Below are 15,807 nucleotides of genomic sequence, written 5' to 3'. Positions count from 1 at the left end.
AGCCAAATTATATTGTTAAAATACCATTGCTTTTATTATTGTGCTTATTAACAAGTTGAATCAGGTGTGCTAGCTCTGGAACGGCCAGGGATCCCCGAGGAGAGAATTGAAAACTACTGAGTCAACAGTTCTCAATTGACACAAGGACATACATGAGTCTTTCACAAGACACTGTCACTGGCCATAGTTATAACATGTACTAGCGTAACACAACAGATTAAATAAACTGTAATGACACTCACTCACGGTAGCACAAAAAGAGCTGTGAACAAACCATGCCCCAAAATATTCTAATGAGCTGCCACCCCTACATTTTAATTATCACTAAAAGAGGAAAGATTCCTTTGTTTCAGTAAGGTTCCACATAGAACCATCACCCTTCCCAAAGAGCCCTTGAGGAACTCTAATGTTTTAGTGTGTACATGATGAACTTCAGCTATTTTCTGCTGTGTTACGAATGTGTTGTCAACACATTTTAAGCTCGATCTCGTATAATATTTACCTCGTGCTTGATGAATATTCTGTATACATATTTAGTAGGCTGACTATACATTGGTACTTTACTCCAGAGGTAGTCAGGGACCCAGATCTCGATTGTCAAACCATTAAAATCATCATTATACCAGCCTCTAAAATCATTGACAGGCATCAATAATTGTCTTAAAATAAATGCATTCATATTATTTTGAAAACATATCTGTTAAATAATATGCATAAAGGGAGGCACCGGGATATCTGGTCAACAGGAAAACAATGTGGACAGATATTTTAATACCATGTGTAAACACGGAAACCTTTGATCACAAAACCCACATGTTCGCGCAAGTTGTAAATGGGGCCTTCTGATAAGACTAAAATAAAAGTGCAATGTTGGTATTGTAAGACTTCAGTTATTGTTTCAATGTGCAATTACAGTTTATGCACATCACTACGATAACAGTCCAAGTGCTTTGTTACTGTAATAGCAATTACAGTACCAAATGTAGTTAATTCATAAAGTAAACAGAAATTCCAATTCCCCAATGAAAATAATTGGAATTTCAAATTACTTCCCGAATTGACGTTATTGAGATGGAATTAACCCAAACCCCTGTCCCTCTGCATGCTTCCAGGCAGTAGCCACATGGTCTGTGGATAATTATACTCACAGCCCTCCCTGCTGACGAAGGCTCCCTGCGGCGCCTCGGGGATGCCCTTCCACACAGTGATGGGTTTGGGGTAGCCCGGGTCGGCCATGCGTTTCTCCTCGTTGTAGCGCCAGTACTGGTCCCCTTTGAAGAAGTAGGTTTTGCCCACGGGCTCCCAGCGCAGTGCTGTGTCAATGCCGTCCTTAGGGAGACAGTTACCCAGCTCCACCAGACTCTGGGGGTACCCGGGCTCAGCAGTCACCTCTTTGAATACCCAGTACTTGTCACCTGTGGGGTAAACAACAACAGGGTCATGTTCATTAGGCACTAAACAGAGGAAAACCGACTGAAACGGGGAGATTATCTCAAACTATTTTCATTTTCCACTGTAAAACCTTTTTTAACCTTTTATTGAAGTGAGCTAGATCAGGGTCTCAGTGTTTCTTGGTAGTTTTAAACAAATCTACTTTGAAACAAAAGTATACACCTCACACACATGGTTATGGGCTTAAAAATAAGAAGACACCTGTGCCATGTAAGATATAGGGCTCTATTTTCGCCTGGCGTTAAGTCGGCACAAGTGTCACGCATGTTAGTTTGCAATTTCAGCATGTAAAAACTGGCGCACTGGCATGTTCCAGCCTTAACACCAGGTTTAGCAATTTACCTGTCTAACATCAGCATGCTTGTGCTCAGATGGAAGGGGTGGAAATATTTGAGGCACGTCCTTAATGATCCAAAGTGCTAATTTCAGGCAGCGCTGGTAGGGATATTTAAGACCAACCAAATCTGGTTTTAGCGGTAACGCAGTTGGTTATGACATTAGTTGTGACAGCGGAAACGCAGCCTATCTAGCCCTGACACGCACAGCCCATATGCTCATGGAACAAGATGTGATTTGGTGCCTGTATACTTCATATTTATGTATACCCATTTTATTTTATTAAAAACAAAGCATAGCGCCCCCCCCTCTCAAATAAGTCTGTTTTCTTTTTGTCCTGCCCAATGTAGTCAAGTAGGCTAGTCAAAACCGTCAATAAAGTGTTTGGCTCGTGAGACTGCTTGGAAATAAATCTTAAATCACTAAAGAATTATTAAAATACAAAGTTTGAGAGGAGCAAAACAGTGAGCTGATGTTACATTATTTTAGCTATGCTTTGGATGTGCGTAAAATCCCCTCCATGATGTAGGCTAAATGTGTTCATGCTCATCATGAAAGGAGAGATGAGAACCTCAGTGAATACCGATGAACCTCATATTTAGAAGTTATTTTCCTGTAACAATTGTTTGTTTTTTGTTTCATATTTTTGAAACCCAAGCCCACCGTTGGCTACCCTTACCCTAGGCCTTCTATAACAAAGGCTGGTGCAAATGCAATGCATTGTCTTTTTTTTATGATGGCGATTTTCTGATATCATTACATTTTACATGTACTGTATTTATTGTAGTTGAAAAAATTAACAGATTACTTGTTTTTCATTGAATTTTATTCAACCCAAACCTATTAGAATTATTCACTGTCCTGGTTTTATGGTGGAATGTCCGTGGCACGCATGGAATGCAACTTCTGGAGAAGTGTGAATGCAATCTGTAAGAAGTTTTCAATTCGTACAGTACTAGTCAAAAGTTTGGACAAGTTATTTTTACTATTTTCTACATTGTATAAAAATAGTGAGACATCAACACTACGAAATAACACATGTAGTAACCAAAAAACAAATCAAAACATATTTTACATTTGAGATTCTTCAAATAGCCACCCTTTGCCTTGATGACAGCTTTGAACACTCTTGGCATTCTCTCAACCAGCTTCATGAGGTAGTCACCTGGAATGCATTTCAGTTAACAGGTGTGCCTTGTTAAAAGTTAATTTGTGTAATTTCTTTCGTTCTTAATGCGTTTGAGCCAATCAGCCAATCAATGTAGGGGTGGTATACAGAAGAAAGCCCGATTTGGTAAAATACCAAGTCCATATTATGGCAAGAACAGCTCAAATAAGCAAAGAGAAATGACAGTCCATGATTACTTTAAGACATGAAGGTCAGTCAAGACGAATAATTTCAAAAAATGTGAAAGTTTCTTCAAGTGCAGTCGCAAAAACCATCAAGTGCTATGATGAAACTGGCTCTCATGAGGACTGCCACAGGAAAGGAAGACCCAGAGGAAGACCCAGAGTTCACTGCACCTTAGATTGCAGCCCAAATAATCTTCACAGAGTTCAAGTAACAGACACATCTTAACATCAACTGTTCAGAGGAGACTGTGTAAATCAGGCCTTCATGGTCGAATTGCTACAAAGAAACCACTACCAAAGGACACCAATAATAAGAAGAGACTTGCTTGGGCCAAGAAATACGAGAAATGGACATTAGAACGGTGGAAATCTGTCCTTTAAAAAAAATGTTGGTTCCAACCGCTGTGTCTTTGTGAGACGCAGAGTGGGTGAACGGATGATCTCTGCATGTGTGGTTCCCACCGTGAAGCATGGAGGAGGAGGTGTGATGTGTGGGGGTGCTTTGCTGGTCACACTGTTTGTGATTTATTTAGAATTCAAGGCACACTTAACCAGCATGGCTACCAGAGCATTCTGCAGCGATACGCCATCCCATCTGGTTTGGACTTAGTGGGACTATCATTTGTTTTTCAACAGGACAATGACCCAACATACCTCCAGGCTGTGTAAGAGCTATTTGACCAAGAAGGAGAGTGATGGAGTGCTGCATCAGATGACCTGGCCTCCACAATCACCCGACCTCAACCCAATTGAGATGGTTTGGGATGAGTCGGACCGCAGAGTGAAGGAAAAGCAACCAAAAAGTGCTCAGCATATGTGGGAAGTCCTTCAATACTGTTGGAAAAGCATTCCAGGTGAAGCTGGTTGAGAGAATGCCAAGAGTGTGCAAAGCTGTCATCAAGGCAAAGGGTGGCTACTTTGAAGAATCTCAAATATAAAATATGTTTTGATTTGTTTAACACTTTTTTGGTTACTATATCATTCCGTATGTGTTATTTCATAGTTTTGATGTCTTCACTATTATTCTACAATGTAGAAAATAGTAAAAATAAAGAAAAACCCTTGAATGAGTAGGTGTGTCCAAACTTTTGACTGGTACTGTATGTAAAACATCAGTATAACGGTGAGTGGACATTCTCTATTTCTCTTTATATTGGATCTTTGTCCAGCTACTGTGAAATGTTTGGATGTACGTAAAACCCTCTGTAGTCTGCATTATTTTAATATTGTATGCCCACAGGAAGCAATTATGTTGTCTGTAAGTGTATTTACATATAGCCTATTTAAAGCAAGTTGTTGTTTCATTTTGTTTAGAATTTGAATAGAATTATTCCCTCTTTTTAGGCCTTATCAATAATGAATTTAATCTTGCTTATTGACAGTATCAGTGTGAATGCAATGTATATATTTCCACATTGAAACCATGCAATTATGGACTGCAAACAGGTTGAGGTGAACATATTTAGCAAAGATAGATCAACATTTTGTTATTTTGTTTCTGTAAGCTGTTAAACAAACTATAATGGACTATCATTGGTATTGGAGTTGATTCCAAGGCAATACATAAAACACTGTAAATACACAACTTGAAGCCATGGAGCACGTTCTGATTGGCCAGTGGGGGGCTAAGCCTAGACACACCCACAACTTGTTTATTCATCAAAACCCAGCCCTTTCGCACCAATGCCAGTAACTGCGCTGATAATTGTGGTTGTGAAAATAGCTACAATAGCTCGAACCTATAGCACTATTGCCAGAGCTTAGATTGACCATTGCGTTAGGTTTGTTAAAATAGAGTTTAAATGTTTTTGTTTGCACCCAAATATGACACTTTATATACATCCCAGAAGACTGAAATATAATTGTTTGACATAGAAACACCGGATTTTTGGCGTAATTTTTGAAATAATGCTTAGTAATTATGAAATTATGAGGAATAATAACATTCCACCCATGAGGGCACTAGGTCATTTGACTACAGGAAAGGGCTACATGTTTCCTGTCGCGTGCCCTAATGAACATGACCTAGGTCAAAGTGGTATTGTGAATGCTCAACTATTGGGCATCCGCATGTTCAGGGCTTGGAAATTTAACTAATGTACAAGGACAGTGTTAGAGATTGGGGTTTTATAGTTGGTACTGTATGTCTCTGTAATCCAAGTTTATTCACCTAAAGCGAACATGACTTAGCTAACAATAACACTGAGCAGTGCAAAAAGGGCTATATCACATTTGAAAAGGAGAAGGGAGTTAAAATACCCTTAAAGAATACAAATTTGCCGTCCGATCTCTCGTAGGCGGCGTCGATACGGGGCGGTAGACCTTTCCAGAACTGCTCAATCTGCATCGGGTAGCCCTCCTGCACCTCGTTGTTCCGCAGTCGCCAGAACCATCGGTCCTAAAGAGAATAAAAAGAGAGGAAAGAGCTCACATCAATCACAGCTCATTATCATTTGGCTCCAGTAAATCTAGGGCACGGCTGAGCAAACTCCCCACTGACTGCTACCCACATGCAAATACCCACACTTACCCCTCAAACAGCCACAAATGATTCGCATAGCAGAGGCCTTATTGCAGGGTAACTACAGTGCTTTCGGAAAGTATTCAGACCCCTTGACTTTTTCTACATTTTGTTACATTACAGCCTTATTCTAAAATGGATTTAAAAAAATACAAAAATCCTCAGCAATCTACACACAATACCCCATAATGACAAAGTGAAAACCCTTTTTTTAAACATTTTGGCAAATTTATTTACAGAAATGCCTTATTTGCATAAGTATTTAGATCTTTTGCTATGAGACCCGAAACTGAGGTCAGGTGCATCCTGTTTCCATTGATCATCCTTGAGATGTTTCTACAACTTGATTGGAGTCTACTTGTGTTAAATTAAATTGATTGGACATGATTTGGAAAAGCATTCACCTGTCTATATAAGGTCCCACAGTTGACAGTGCACGTCAGAGCAAAAACCAAGCCATGAGGTTGAAGAATTGCCGTAGAGCTCCGAGACAGGATTGTGTCGAGGCACAGATCTGGGGAAAGGTACTAAAACATTTCTGCACCATTGAAGATCCCAAGAACATAGCGGCCGCCATCATTCTTAAATGGAAGAAGTTTGGAACCACCAAGACTCTTCCTATGGCAAGACATGAAATGGTTGTCTAGCAAACATCAACAACCAATTTGACAGAGTTGGAAATAATAATGGGCAAATTTAAATGTTGCACAATCCAGACTCTTAGCGACTTACCCAGACAGACTCTGTAATCGCTGCCAAAGGTGATTCTGACATGTATTGACTCAGGGGTTGAAATCTTATCTAATCAAAATATATTAGTGTTTTATTTTTCATATATATATATATATATATATATATAATATATATATATATATATATATATACAGTGGGGAGAACAAGTATTTGATACACTGCCGATTTTGAAGGTTTTCCTACTTACAAAGCATGTAGAGGTCTGTAATTTTTATCATAGGACACTTCAACTGTGAGAGACGGAATCTAAAACAAAATCCAGAAAATCACATTGTATGATTTTTAAGTAATATAATTGCATTTTATTGCGTGACATAAGTATTTGATCACCTACCAACCAGTAAGAATTCCGGCTCTCACAGACCTGTTAGTTTTTCTTTTAGAAGCCCTCCTGTTCTCCACTCATTACCTGTATTAACTGCACCTGTTTGAACTTGTTACCTGTATAAAAGACACCTGTACACACACTCAAACAGACTCCAATCTCTCCACAATGGCCAAGACCAGAGAGCTGTGTAAGGACATCAGGGATAAAATTGTAGACCTGCACAAGGCTGGGATGGGCTACAGGACAATAGGCAAGCACTGGTGAGAAGGCAACAACTGTTGGCGCAATTATTAGAAAATGGAAGATGTCCAGGCCCGTCTGAAGTTTGCCAATACCATCTGGATGATCCAGAGGAGGAATGGGAGAAGGTCATGTGGTCTGATGAGACAAAAATAGAGCTTTTGTGTCAAACTCCACTCGCCGTGTTTGGAGGAAGAAGAAGGTTGAGTACAACCCCAAGAACACCCTCCCAACCGTGAAGCATGGAGTGGAAACATAATTCTTTGGGGATGCTTTTCTGCAAAGGGGACAGGACGACTGCACCGTATTGAGGGGAGGATGGATGGGGCCATGTATCGCGAGATCTTGGCCAAAACCTCCTTCCCTCAGTAAGAGCATTGAAGATGGGTCGTGGCTGGATCTTCCAGCATGACAACGACCCGAAACACACAGCCAGGGCAACTAAGGAGTGGCTCCGTAAGAAGCATCTCAAGGTCCTGGAGTGGCCTAGCCAGTCTCCAGACCTGACCCAATAGAAAATCTTTGGAGGAGGGCTGAACGTCCGTATTGCCCACCGACACCCCCGAAACCTGAAGGATCTGGAGAAGGTATGTATGGAGAGTGGGCCAAAATCCCTGCTGCAGTGTGTGCAAACCTGGTCAATAACTACAGGAAACGTATTATCTTTGTAATTGCAAACAAAGGTTTCTGTACCAAATATTAAGTTCTGCTTTTCTGATGTATCAAATACTTATGTCATGCAATAAAATGCAAATTAATTACTTAAAATCATACAATGTGATTTTCTGGATTTTTGTTTTAGATTCCGTCTCTCACAGTTGAAGTGTAACCTACGATAAAAATGACAGACCTCTACATGCTTTGTAAGTAGGAAAAGCTTCAAAATCGGCAGTGTATCAAATACTTGTTCTCCCCACTGTATATATATATATATATATATGAGTGGGCAAGACAAATGATTGAATTGATGAGTTTCAGAAGAAAGGTATTTGTTTCTGGCCATTTTGAGCCTGTAATCGAACCCACAAATGCTGATGCTCCAGATAATCAACTAGTCTAAAGAAGGCCAGTTGTATTGCTTTTTTAACCAGAAGAACAGTTTTCAGCTGTGCTCACATAATTGCAAAAGGTTTTTGTATTGATCAATTGCCCTTTTAAAATGATGAACTTGTATTAGCTAACACAAAGTGCCATTGGAACACAGGAGTGATGGTTGCTGATAATTCATCAGATAGCGGAGGAGTGACCTTTTAAGACATTTAGGCAAAGATCAAATACATCAAACAGGGTTTGTCTACTCTACGCACTGCTCAGTATGAAATAAAAAAAGACAAGTACCAATGCAAGTTTACCTTCATTAAAGCACATTATCTGGTGACTAACTTGGTGATGGAGAAAAGGCCAATTGAGTGCGACACCAGCTACAGATAAGCTTATTACTGTAAAAAGTGATCTGAAGAGGGATGTTCTACACCCGATCATGAGAGAAATACTAGAATACAAACTCATACTACTGTATATGTAATAACCAGAGAACCAATACTTTGGAACGTTGTTGGTGCCCTTACAAAACCTAAGAGCTCCCTACAGTGTGAGAAGCTCTTCAGCATTGCTGAAACCCTTAAGTCAAATATCAATATGGTTTTGATTCAATAAGGTGTTGTTGTCATCTTATGTGAGTCCGGTAAAAGAAAACACTATATTACCACTACCAACCAAGGCACGTGAACTGAAGAACAAATTGAATGTGCTGGAGATATTTAACCACTCTTGGAGGAAAATGGCACTGACACATTTTTGAGTTGGGAACAAGGCAAAAGGAAAGCAACTCCTATTGTGTTAAATTCAATACTCCAAAAGTGTTTATTGTGGGAAAGGGAAAACGTAGTCAGTTTCACAACGGAATGCATTCAAACGAAATGTGTCTTCTGCATTTAACCCAACCCCTCTGAATCCGAGATGCCTTAATCGACATCATCGGCGCCCAGGGAGCAGTTGTTGTTGGGGTTAACTGCCTTGCTCAAGGGAAGAACGGCAGATATTGCTACTTTGCCGGCTCAAACAATCAACCTTTGCTTACTATCCCAACGCTCTAACTGCTAGGCTACCTGCTGCCTCAAATTATAAAAGGATTGTCCTACACTACACAGACTTAATGTTACACTTTGTTACACTCTCACCCAATGATTTATATATACACTACATGACAGGGGGCGCTGTTTTGAAGTCACCGCGCCTCCATCTTAGCACTCCCCCGGCAGTGTAAAAAATATTTTTAAAGCTATAGAAATGCAGTTAAAAATGTCTACATTTGTTTTTGCCACGTTTATTTTATTACAGACACCTTAAAGCATACTTTTAAATGAGCTAAACATCAAAATGAAAAATGAAAAAATATATACACATTTTTGTCCTTGAAACATTTAAATGAAATACATTAATTTCTATGGATGACTGCTTTTATGAGGAGTGCCAATATGGCCGACCGGTGGATTCAAAGTCTCTCATTGGCCACACATGGCATCATCAATCAAGGGTTTATATACATCGTTGGTCTCACCTTGAAGACAAACATCTCGCGTCTGAAGAAGGCCACGGTGTTGAAGTTGCCATCACAGATGTTGGGTTTGCCATTGGGGAAATAGGGCCTGTCACCGGAGGGCGGACGTGGCGGGCGGGACTGACGGTCGTGTTTCCTCTCTGAGGTGGGGTGGGTTCGGCGAGCGGGCAAGGTGGGCAGTGGCCGTGTAGGCTCCAGCATGGCTGTAGGGACACCTGCACACAGAGGCACACTCATAAGAACAGGCTTTCAAAAAGCTCTCGTCATTCCTAGATCTCTCTATCCTCTAATTTAGTCTAGTTCCTGCTGTAATAACAGTATATTAACACCAATTTGTATCCTCCACAATGAAATCGGAGGGGGGACTATTGATCTGTCTCAGTCTGTTTGTACGTACGTTAGTCACACACGATATTACATGTCGGCTCTCTTGCCATAGAAAGCCGGCATGTACAAAATTACATTGATTAGCCCAAGGGGGGACGCTATAGCAATCAACTGAAAATCCAGACTTTGAAAAAGCTTATCTCCTGTCCCGTTTGAGCTTGAATTTTTGTGCATCATTTGTGGGGGAAGTTTTTAATGTTGCGATGTTTTATGTTTACATGTAATTTATATCTAAATGACTTTGTTGTATTCATATTTTTTTTGTGTCCATGTTGTTCATGTGTTTCTAGTAAATAGACTTATGGTTTAGGAGAAAATAGCCCCAAATAGCCTATAATCGACAAGGACTCATAAAAACAAACATCTACACATAAAGGCGCCTTAGTACAGGTAGGCATAGTGGAGCTCTGTGGGGTGTGACTGAATGGACAGCGTCTCTGTCTAGTAGCCAGCTAGAATTAGGCTATTCAGTTTGTGGGAAGTGGGAAGTTAGCCATTTTCTGGGCACAGTTGAGTAGCCTACAATGCCTATATGAAATTCATAACTGGCACACAGATCTTTAGAAATTGTAGGATCAATTGTAAATTGTCACTCCTATGAAAGGAGGGACTGGTGCACTTCACAAAATAGATGGCATCATGAGGCAGGAAAATTTGGTGGATATATTGGAGTACCATCTCAAGACAACAGTCAGGAATTTAAAGCTTGGTTGCAAATGGGTCTTCCAAATGGACAATGACCCCAAAGCATACTTCCAAAGTTGTGGCAAAATGGCTAATTAAGGACAACAAAGCCAAGGTATTAGAGTGGCCATGACAAATCCCTGACCTCAGTCCTATAGAAAATGTGTGGGCAGAACTGAAAAAGTGTGTGCGAGCAAGGAGGCCTACAAACCTGACTCAGTTTCACCAGCTTTGTCAGGAGGAATGGGCCAAAATTCACTTTATTGTGGGAAGCTTGTAGAAGGCTACCCGAGACTTTTGACCCAAGTTAAACAATTTAAAGGCAATGCTACCAAATACTAATTGAGTGTATGCAAACTTCTGACCCACTGGGAATGTGATGAAAGAAATAAAAGCTGAAATAAATCATTCTCTCTCCTATTATTCTGACATTTCACATTCTTAAAATAAACTGACCTAAGACAGGGAATTTTTACTCTGATTAAATGTCAGGAATTGTGAATTTAAAAAAATGAGTTTAAATGTATTTGGCTAAGGTGTATGTAAACTTTCGACTTCAAATGTACTGTATATATTTTTTTATTCATATTTTTCAGGGGGTGCTGCAGCACCCTCAGCACCCCTACTTCCTGTGGCTATGGGCCTGGATATTTTCTTTTAACATTGAACGGTTTAACAATGTTCCAGTGACTGGTGGATGAGTAACCAGGCCAGCCCAGTACAGCTCGGCTTAGCTTGGCTAAGTAGTGTAAAAAATATATAAGTGACAAAGTACCGTATATTTTCTGGATACCCTGGAGGTCATCGAGGGGCAGTTTGAAGTTGTGTGTCTCCATGTACTGGTAGAAGGGAGCCATTATGGCACTGGGGTCATTCGAATGCTCCAGTCCCAGGGCGTGCCCAAGCTCATGTACCGCCACCAAGAAAAGGTCATTACCTGGAGAAAAAACATTGCATTGGACCATATGAACAAGTAAGGGGGATACTGTAGGCCCGTCATTCAAAATAACAGTGGTAAATGTATCAGTGAAGGGAAAGGGAAAGGAAAGGGGGATGCCTAGTCAGTTGTACAACTGAATGCCTTCAACTGAAATGTGTCTTCCGCATTTAACCCAACCCCTCTGAATCAGTGAAACCATGCTGCAAAAGTTTTACCACGTGAATTAGACTAAATGTGTTTTTTTTATTTATCTGTGAGAGTCTAAAAAGTGTGTAAGAAAATGTCAGCTTCACAGAGATACCGTGGTAATTTGTTCGTTAGACATCTCCCCTTGTAAATAGATCCGAATTATAATTTAAAACACTTAATAATATCTCAACTTCTGAGTGGGAGCTGGTATTAATTTTTTTCATCACCGTTATAATTGATTTGACTATTTGACATAAGTGTCCTTTATTTCATTGGGCAGTCCCGTTGAGATTGAAATGAAGATGAAAAGGTATTCAACATCTCTTGCACAACGGACATTTGCTTGAAATAAAGGATGCATTGGTTTAAAGAATAAAATACAGCTTTTTCAAGCAAACGTGCATTGGGCTACCAAGAGTTGCTGAAAGTCTTTTCATTTTCAGCTTCATGCACTGGATTCTGTCAGTGGGTGTAATCCTTCCATTCCCATGCCTTAATATTTTATATAGGCCTACTTGTTCATTCAATCATTGGGGGTCAATTCGTACTTCCTATGTATTTTTGCAGCATTGTTTCACTGATACATTTTGGACACTGCTATTTTGAATAATGAGCCTGGAGTATCCCCCTTACTTTTTCATATTGTCCAGTGCTATGTCACTCAGATGGCACACACACACACTTATCAAGAGCTCACTGGTATTCAACTATTGATCATTGATCATTGAATCATTCAGCAATGGCCATCAGCCAATGAAAGAGGTTTCTTCATCCTGGTATGCACTATTCTTTGGCAGCTTTTGAGTAGGCAAACACTTGTTAACCAACAACCTGAACAAAAATATAAATGCAACATGCAACAATTTTACAGAGTTACAGTTCATATATGGAAATCAGTCAATTGAAATAAATGCATTAGACCCTAATCTATGGATTTCACATGACTGGGAACACAGATATGCATCTGTTGGTTACAGATACCTTAAAAAAGGTAGGGGGGTGAATCAGAAAACCAGTCAGTAGCTGTTGTGACCACCATTGGACGTACTGCCAAGTTCTCTAAAACAATGATGGAGGCAGCTTATGGTAGAGAAATTGACATTAAATTATCTGGCAACAGCTCTGGTGTACATTCCTGCAGTCATCATGCCAATTGCACTCTCTCTCAAAACATGAGACATCTATAGCATTGTGTTGTGTGACAAAACTGTACATTTTAGAGTGGACTTTAAGTGTCCCCAGCACAAGGTGCACCTGTGTAATCATCATGCTGTTTAATCAGTTTCTTCATATGCCACATCTGTAAGGTGGATGGATAATCTTGCAAAGGAGAAATGCTCACTAACAGGGCATTCATAAATTAATTTATGCACAACATTTGAGAGAAATAAGCTTTTTGAGCGTATGGAAAATGTCTGGGATCTTTTATTTTTGCTCATGAAACACGGGACCAACACTTTACATGTTGCATTTATATTTTCGTTCAGTGTATATAGAATCAGTAGCACTTTGAAAAAAAGAGTTACGGTGGCATAAACCAGTTTGTAAAACCCATTCTACATTTAATAATCCATTCAAATACAAGAGTTCAACACTACACCTGAACAAACTAAAGTAGTCAGTATTACTTACCATCATGATTAGCGTTGCCTAGTGTCCAGGGCTCGTCCGAATCAAAGTGAGTGTCCCCTCCGATCCCAGGGCCCGGGAAGTAGGCATGGGCCAGGAACCCCCCCTCCCCGTCAAAGGGAGAGCTATCACCATGGAAACCAGAGGCGAAAAAGATCATGATGTCGGCCTCCTTCCCCTCGTTCTTGATCTCGGAGTAGGCCACCTCCTGGAAAGTCAGTGGGGTCACCATCTGCCACACGTCAAAGGCCTGCCGTATGGCTCTCTGCGTGTCTTTCTCCCCCACTTTAGGGGTAAAGTTGTGTATGCTACAGTAAGGAAGAATGGGAAAAGGGGAAGCATGGTAATAAAGGAGTATAGAGTACTGTATACAGTATGATAGTAAGAAAGAAAGAAAAAGAGAAAGAAGACTAAGTGCACTCAAAAACATTATGGGTTAAAAACAACTCAAATTGGGTTATTTGGTAAGCCAGCACTGGGTAAAAATTGCTGGGTTATTTTGACACAGCCAGTTGGGTTGTGTGAATAATCCAACTTGTTGGGTTTACTCAAACGTGGGTTAATTTAACCATCAGTTGGGTCTTTATTCACTTTCATGCTGGATTGACCCAGCAGCTGAGAAGGCTGTAATTGCAGAACACAGTTAATTCTTATGGGCAGGTGGGACGGTAGAGTTCCACCTGGCCAACATCCGAGGAAATTGCAGTGCGCAAAATTCAAAATACAGAAATACTCATAATAAACATTCATAAAATATACAAGTGTTATACATCGGCTTAAAGATGAATTTCTTGTTAATCCAGCCGCTGTGTCAGATTTCAAAAAGCATACAAACATTTTACAACCAAGTAAGGAATTACAAAAGTCAGAAATAGCGATAGAATTAATCACTTACCTTTGATCTTCCTATGTTTGCAGTCACAAGAGTCCATGTTACACAATAAATGTTGATTTTGTTCGATAAAGTCCCTCTTTATGTCCCAAAAACTCAGTTTTGTTGTCACGTTTTGTTCAGTAATCCACTGGCTCAAAGGCGGTCACGACATGCAGACGAAAACATCCTAATAGTACCTGTAAAGTTCATTGAAACATGTCAAACGATGTTTATAATTAATCCTCAGGTTGTCTGTTGTCTATATAATTGATAATATTTCAACCGGACAATAGCGTCTTCAATAGAAAAGAAAATCAACGAACGGCGCGCAATCATCGCTCAAAACGAATCATCGCTCAAAACAGCTCTGGTTCAATTAGAGTCCACTGAAAGAATGTTCTCATTCTTCCTCGTTTTTCAGAATAGAAGCCTGAAACAATGTCTAAAGACTGTTGACATCCAGTGGAAGCCATAGGAACTGCAATTTGGGTCCTATCCAAATACATACTGTATAGGCATTCAATAGAAAAGTACCCACATCAAAAATATCCCACTTTCCTGGATGGATTTTCCTCAGGTTTTCACCTGCCATATCAGTTCTGTTATACTCACAGACCTTATTTTAACAGTTTTAGAAACTTCAGAGTGTTTTCTATCCAATACTATCATGTATATGCATATCCTAGCTTCTGGGCCTGAGTAACAGGTAGTTTACTTTGGGCACATTTGTTATCCAAACTTCAAAATACTGCCCATACCCAAGAGGTTTTTTACATTTACGTCATTTAGCAGACGCTCTTATCCAGAGCGACTTACAAATTGGAAAGTTCATACATATTCATCCTGGTCCCCCCGTGGGGAATGAACCCACAACCCTGGCGTTGCAAGCGCCATGCTCTACCAACTGAGCCACACGGGACTACAGAGTGTATTCTGATATCGGGCATTTCTTAATATCAAGTTACACATATTGATGTTTGTCATTGTTCGGTGGCCGTTTCTTTCATGTCGGGCACAAATTGTTTTTACTTAAAAAAATTATTTAACCTTTATTTAACTATTAAGTCAATTAAGAACTAATTCTTATTTACAATGATGGCCTACCCCGGCCAAACCCTAACCCGGACGACGCTGGGCCAATTGTGTGCCGCCCTATGGGACTCCCAATCACGGCCGGTTGTGATACAGCCTGGAATTTAACCAGGGTCTGTAGTGACGCCTGTAGCACTGAGACCCTGCGCCCCTAGGGAGCCCCCTGTGGCAATTGTAGCTAACCCTAACCCTTTTCCTAACCTGAAATGCTAATTCACCTAACCTGCCATGTTAATGATCCTAACCTGCCACATTAGTTATACTAACCTGTTATGTAAACAAAACATCTGTGTCGAGAAACCATAACACCGGAACTGACCAATGGCAGGTGTCAATGTGTTCAGGGATTTTAAAGTATTGATTGGGGACTTCTTTGTGGAGGAATACAACTGTATTTCTGGGTGATTTGTAATGTTTTATTTGTACTCCCCATGACTGTGTTTTTGTATTTTAATGTGTATTATATATA

At 40.1% G+C, this 15,807-nt stretch overlaps 1 protein-coding gene across 2 annotated transcripts in view; it reads right to left on the bottom strand.

Annotated features, from left to right (window-relative positions):
• mmp24 (matrix metallopeptidase 24) overlaps positions 1–15,807 on the bottom strand; it is an 84,701-nt gene that overhangs the window by 4,384 nt on the left and 64,510 nt on the right. The window contains exons 4-8 of one of the 2 annotated variants that reach the window (XM_023983452.2): positions 13,376–13,680; positions 11,390–11,551; positions 9,544–9,758; positions 5,401–5,539; positions 1,149–1,415 (exon numbers count right to left, since the gene is read on the bottom strand). In XM_023983452.2, coding sequence (XP_023839220.1) covers positions 1,149–1,415; positions 5,401–5,539; positions 9,544–9,758; positions 11,390–11,551; positions 13,376–13,680 — 1,088 coding nt within the window. The remainder of the gene's footprint in view (positions 1–1,148; positions 1,416–5,400; positions 5,540–9,543; positions 9,759–11,389; positions 11,552–13,375; positions 13,681–15,807) is intronic. The other variant, XM_023983460.2, reaches the window with a different exon arrangement.

The sequence above is a fragment of the Salvelinus sp. IW2-2015 genome, linkage group LG1 (genome assembly GCF_002910315.2).
Source record: "Salvelinus sp. IW2-2015 linkage group LG1, ASM291031v2, whole genome shotgun sequence".
Taxonomy (NCBI): Eukaryota; Metazoa; Chordata; class Actinopteri; order Salmoniformes; family Salmonidae; genus Salvelinus; species Salvelinus sp. IW2-2015.
This window is presented reverse-complemented; position numbering and strand designations above follow the sequence as displayed.